The 6,000-nt window shown below is 33.9% G+C and overlaps 1 protein-coding gene across 3 annotated transcripts in view; it reads left to right on the forward strand.

Annotated features, from left to right (window-relative positions):
• The window catches only part of PRTFDC1 (phosphoribosyl transferase domain containing 1), a 68,961-nt gene extending 67,624 nt beyond the window's left edge, over positions 1-1,337 (forward strand). For all 3 annotated transcript variants that reach the window (XM_050939154.1, XM_050939155.1, XM_050939156.1), the window contains one exon: positions 7-1,337. In XM_050939154.1, coding sequence (XP_050795111.1) covers positions 7-54 — 48 coding nt within the window. In that variant the 3' untranslated portion in view covers positions 55-1,337. The remainder of the gene's footprint in view (positions 1-6) is intronic.
• The last annotated feature ends 4,663 nt before the right edge of the window (positions 1,338-6,000 follow it).

Below are 6,000 nucleotides of genomic sequence, written 5' to 3' on the forward strand. Positions count from 1 at the left end.
TTTCAGCACATATGTGTTATCAATGACAACGGCAAAGGAAAATACAAAGTCTGAAGTAGTAGGGTCCAAGCCTGAAGATCTGTACATTCAGTGAACTGGAAATTTGACTGCAATCCTTGAAACATCTCCCTGAAAACTAATTTAGTAGACTTATGTTTCTTTCATCTCAGTATAAAAAGTGGTTTCCTCTAAGGATATTGACTTTGGTATTCAAAAGTGAGTGCTCCTCTCTAAATATGAAGCATTGGGCTTTTGAAGTATTGCAGGTTTTAAATACTAAAATTACAACATACTGTGTCTTGTGACTAATAACTTATCTACCTACAGACTTGTGAATACATCTTTTCTACATTTAGTCAGACACTCTAAATCACTTATTATTTTTACAGTTTGTATACCTTGGAATGTCATATACAGTTGCTCAGCCATAACTTTACATTGTGTTTTACAAAACCAAATTTAATACTGCAAACATATATTAACCAGTAAATTCAGCATCACTTTAGTTCTAATCAAATCCAGCACTAATGTTCAGTGTTAATTCACACACTGTTAGGTTTCAAATGAATGTGTGTGTTTGTGTACTTCTGACCACTATTATCTGCTCCATTAGAATATTCTGAACTACAGTATACAATGAATCTTAATGATGTTCTGAAATAAACCTTTACAGGACACTCTTCATTTGAACTTTCAAGATGAGATGATAATGGTGAGTCATATATGTATGGATGTGTTTAATATATTGAATTTTAATTGGAAGAAAACAATGGTGGTGAGGCTTCAGTTTCTAAACTGTGTCCATTTATTTGTATGGGACATAAGTCACGGAATGAACAAAATGTTTTCAAGGGCATATTTCCATAATTAAAAATAATAAAGTACAAAAGCTTAATGTTTGCATGGCAGTATTCCAGTATAACTTTGATTTTCATAACATTTTTAACAAAGTTAAGACATTTCTGTAGTGAATTGTCCTATACAGGAATGCAGAAATGACTGTTTTGAAGAGTCCTACTATAAAACCAGTAAACATTCATAACAAAAACTCAATATCATAAAAAACAAGTCAGCATCATAAATATTGAAGACTCTAGAGACTTTGTTTTCCTTAAACAGCATTTTTGAAATGTTTGTTCATTTACCTGTTGTATTACTTTGAAAAATGTAATTATGTGCTGCATACAACTGTTCTCAATAACTTCCTGAGGGAAGCAAATGCCAAGTAAATAACTATAACAACAACAGCTTTGTTCTGAACTGTATGAGGTATATTGTTATTAGGCTCTGGTTTTCTTTAAACTAATAAAGAAACAGTGAGAACACTTATTACATTACACAGTTGTTTATGATTTTTTCCTGCTTCAGTATTTTTGCTCACCCGTTAACCGCCCTTTAAAAATTTGTATTTGGATTGTAATCTAAACATACCCTATGTACACAAAAAAAGTTTATGCCATGGGTTATCTGGATAAAATCCAGTATGTTAATGATATGAAATAGTGTAATCATAGGAATTACTGGGGGAGTGGAAAGAAAATGCTTTAGCACTTCCCCCTCCCTGCCTCAACAATTTGTTTATGTTCATATGGATTCTTGTTGAAAAAGGTTTTCCTGCATTTAATATCCTTGTTCAGTTTGCAAAAGAAAAGAAACTATACCCCGCTATTCCAAGGGGGAAAGTGGTAAAGGGAGTTGCATCTTATTTTATTCTATACATTTACTAGTATTGGGATATTTGATAGCTAAGCATGGTTAGGCTCAGTTCTAGAGTTACTATATTATGTAAAATGTGTTATCTTAATTAAAAACACATTTAAACATTATTTGATAAATACTAAAGGCAAGTATTTAAGATGGAAGTAATCCAGATTGTTGGGAATTGTTTTTGTATAAAAAGTCATTGATTGCAAGATCAAAATTAGTAACGTAGGAATTGTCACTGTAACAGAAGAGATTGATTCACTAGAATTAGAGAGATGTACTTTGGTTTTGTGGAGAATATATTCTGGAAAACTTGCGGAGTATGTAATGAGCAAGTGCAGTTCACTTTTTTTGCTCTTATTTCTTGCTCAGTTATTGTTCTAACAATGAATTTGAAAAGAATGCAAACAAAGTTAACAGAAAAGAAGTGTGCTTTTTACTTTAACAAGACTGTATTCTGTCTAAGCATTGTTTTTCAGAGCTAGGAAAATCACAGCATGTACTTGCTGGTCAGTTTGTGTTTATATTAACTATATTTTATATCTTCCCATTTTGGAAATCCTGCACAATTGCTACATTTAAAAGGGTTATAAATCACTAGGTAAATTTCAATAGAACATATAATCACTGCGGGCTAAAAGATATTGTCCCTCCTAATTTCATACTTTAAGTTTATTCCAATGAACATGTCCAGACATCTCACTTGCCACTTCACACCTAACCAATGCATTGTTCTTTCTGTCTGCATAAAACAATTTCATATGAAGAATTCATTTCCAATTACTTTCTTTAATAATCTGATTCCACAATACTGCCAGTGGGTATACACCACTGACTGAACTGTTCAGTAAAGTATAATTCTTTGATGAATGCTGATTTCAGTTTCTGCACAGAAGGATTGTGTTAAATGTGCACAAACTTTTAAAAAATCATTCTTATATTTCTATACATATCTCTTAGTTTAATAATAATGTTTATTCCATGTCTCACAATGTGCTTTAATTAAAGAGCTAATAAACATTTTTTCAACTGTGGTTGCACCCCATGACTCATAAGCTTGTTTTTGTTTTGTTTTTAAATCAATTCAACAACATCTGGTAGGTTATATAAGAAGAGAGGATGTTCTTTACAATCAGTTATTTTTCTGGACAATACGTTTCAGTATTTGGCAGACATCCATTTTTGTCTGAATTTTTCTTCTTGTACACGCCAACATTGGCACCCTTTCCCCTGCTGCTCCCCTAAAAATTAACATATGCAGGTATTATGTTTTAAGTTACATAAACGTTATCAATGGTCAGTTTTTAGACTTCATTCAGTTCATTCATGCTCAAGAGTTGGTACAGTCCCAGAAAATCTGAAAGTAATTTTCTGATAATAAAGCAACAGCAGGAAAAACCCACATCCTGTGACAAGCTTTAGAACTATATTTTTAATTTGTGATTTCACAGTGTAAAATGCAAAAATATTCCAAATATTTAGCAATTTCTACTTAAGGGAGGATAATGGGGAAAATAATGCAAAATGTGTCTGTATCTAGAGTAATTTTTGTTTCTACACAATTTATTGGTGCATTCCTTTCTGATTCACAATTGTGCAAAGTGAGTATAAAATGTCTGTTTTTTTCCACTGCTTGTTAGTGGCTTTATCAAGATTATTGAACCTATTTTTGTATTTCCATTCAAGGAGAATTTTAACATTAAATTTCTAAAGTAATTTGAAAATTCAAACATTTGCCAGGTAGTTTCTGATCTCTTTCAGAGCCAAGTTTGTGTTGTTTATGCACAATGTAAGGCTTAACTGGGGATTTATTCATGATACTGGCCATCGTTCTGCAATTGGAATAACATTAATTGAACTCAAGATACTGCACTTGTAATTTTTACTATCATTTCTTTTGACTAAGAAGGATAAAGTGAAGCCAAGTCACTGACTCTGCATCTGTTTGCATTTTCATTTTCTCCAGATAAGATACTATGGGAGTGAAAAACTGTATTGTAATCAAATTTGGCAGGCACGAAGACTGTAATTGACTCCAGATACCAAGAGGACTTAATTCAGTTTTATTAAAAATAAGGAGAAAATACTGAAATCAAAACTATAGTAGTTTAATGAGATATAGAAAGGCTGTTGTCCGGCAGACTTTATTTTGTCATTTTTTATGACAAAGTAGTTAGCTAATCAGGTTTTTTTTTTATTGTAGTGCCACCCTCTTAGTCACTTTGTTTAAGAGTCTGCCAGTGCTTCTGTTATCAACCTTTGTTATCAGTGGTTTGTTACTTGGTGCTAATAATTTAGTCTGGACTAGGTGTTGGCATACAAATTCTTAAACCTGAAGCAACTTTGTAATTATTACTGTTTTAAAACAAAATTTAAAAATCCTACTGGCAGTTCTGTTCATAAGTTTTGCAAATACTGTATAGAAATGTTAGGCTTATTGGATCAAGAACCTTTTTTTTAACAGTTGAATAATGTAACATGATATTGAAATTGGCAAGCAACTTTTGGGACCTTTTGGTAGCTTTTTCAGTGGAACTGTCCTATTTTTTTTGCAGCATTTGATTTGAAGGGTGTTTATGGTTATATCAGGGAAAAGTTTTCAAATGGGGAAAGTCGGAAAACCTGCAGTTGATTTGGCTAAATGATGTGAAAACCTGACTGGTTCCTGAGAGTTCCAGATGAAACTTGCCAACTGGGGCCACGAGTGTATAAAGAAAATAAAAGTACCTTTTGAAATGGGTCACAAGAAAATTCTACGTTAATGGGCAGTGACCCAACTCTTGCATGCCCAAAGCCATTGTGTCATGGGGAGAGGTGATTGTAGTGCAGAGACAGGTAATTGAAAAAGGCGGAGGCGAGTACTGCAGTGTTGAGGGCCCATGAAAGTATTCTGAAAGAAAGATGGGTGTCAATGAAGGACATGAAACAGGTAAGAAATCCAAGTAACTCCTCAATTACTGCATTCTGGTCTGTTCGTGTTTGCAGCAGAGTGAAAGCATCTGAAATCCTAGTCTTGGGAGTGCCTATAAAGAAAGCTTTAGGGACTGGGAAGTTAAGTGATTTTCAGCCTTCTGTAAGAACAGAAAGAGAGCTGGGCAGTAGTGTAGTACAGCACAGAAATGGAAATCTTTTTGATAAAGCAAGAGTAGAAGAGGTCTTGCAATGCTCTTGGTAAGAACATAAAAATACACCAGCACAGAAAACACATAGTTTATGGTCTTTCTATAGACTCAAGAGAGATGCTAGTTTCTATATCATAGGTAATTTTTTTTATGGAAAGTTTGAAATAATACAGACAAGTTGTATGGGATACATGAGAATTTAAAAAATGAGGTGCAATTTGCATTTAGAACAGCGGTTCTCAAACTTTTGTACTGGTGACCCCTTTCATATAGCAAGCCTCTGAGCGCAACCCCCCTTATAAATTAAAAACACTTTTTTATATATTTAACCTTATTATAAATGCTGGAGGCAAATCAGGGTTTAGGGTGGAGGCTGACAGCTCGCGACCCAATGTAATAACCTCAAGACCCCTGAGGGGTCCCAACCCCCAGTTTGAGAACCCCTGGTTTAGACAGTTTCTTAACATTTTTTTTAAGGGGAAAGGGGCTTGTCGTTTCAAAAGTGGTTCGGCCTAAAAACTACAAATTTATTTTATTCACTTGTACTTGGAGGACTAATGCTTTTGACTAGGTTTGGACAGTTCAGTGTCAGACTGCAGTAAAATAATAACATCAGAAAATCCACATACAGCCTTTTTGAGAATGACATAGCTTTGGTATGCCTTGGAATACTTGCAAGCAACTGACTTTAAAAGTGTGGATTGAGCAAGGATTTCAAGTGTTTGTGTGCATGTGCAATGATGTTTAGCAAAGTCAAACTAATATTAGAACTGTGCTAACAAGAGCTAGTCTAAATGAAACATAATTTTGAAAAGCTTTGGTGCATGATGTCCTGATTTTTGTGGTGCTAAAATAGAGAAACAAGCTGTAACAATTCAGAATAGAAGAGATTACTATACTAGCTATTCCACATCCATGAAAAATGAAGCTATGAAGAAATCCCTACTTTGAGAATATGCTTTTCAAGAGTTGTCTACAGAAGCAAAATTATCCAACCTCTTAATCTTGGCATAAGAAGAAAGATTAGATGGCACCCCATAAAGTTCGTAAGAACTTTTCTTTCCTCAGTCCAGAAAAAGACCTAAGCCTGAAAGGTCTAGGTTCCAGTGGTAAAAGGGGAGAGTACCCTTTCCATTTTCTAAGGTCTAGAAATCCAAGTATTTTGAAATAGTGG

The sequence above is a fragment of the Gopherus flavomarginatus genome, chromosome 2, assembly GCF_025201925.1.
Source record: "Gopherus flavomarginatus isolate rGopFla2 chromosome 2, rGopFla2.mat.asm, whole genome shotgun sequence".
Taxonomy (NCBI): domain Eukaryota; kingdom Metazoa; phylum Chordata; order Testudines; family Testudinidae; genus Gopherus; species Gopherus flavomarginatus.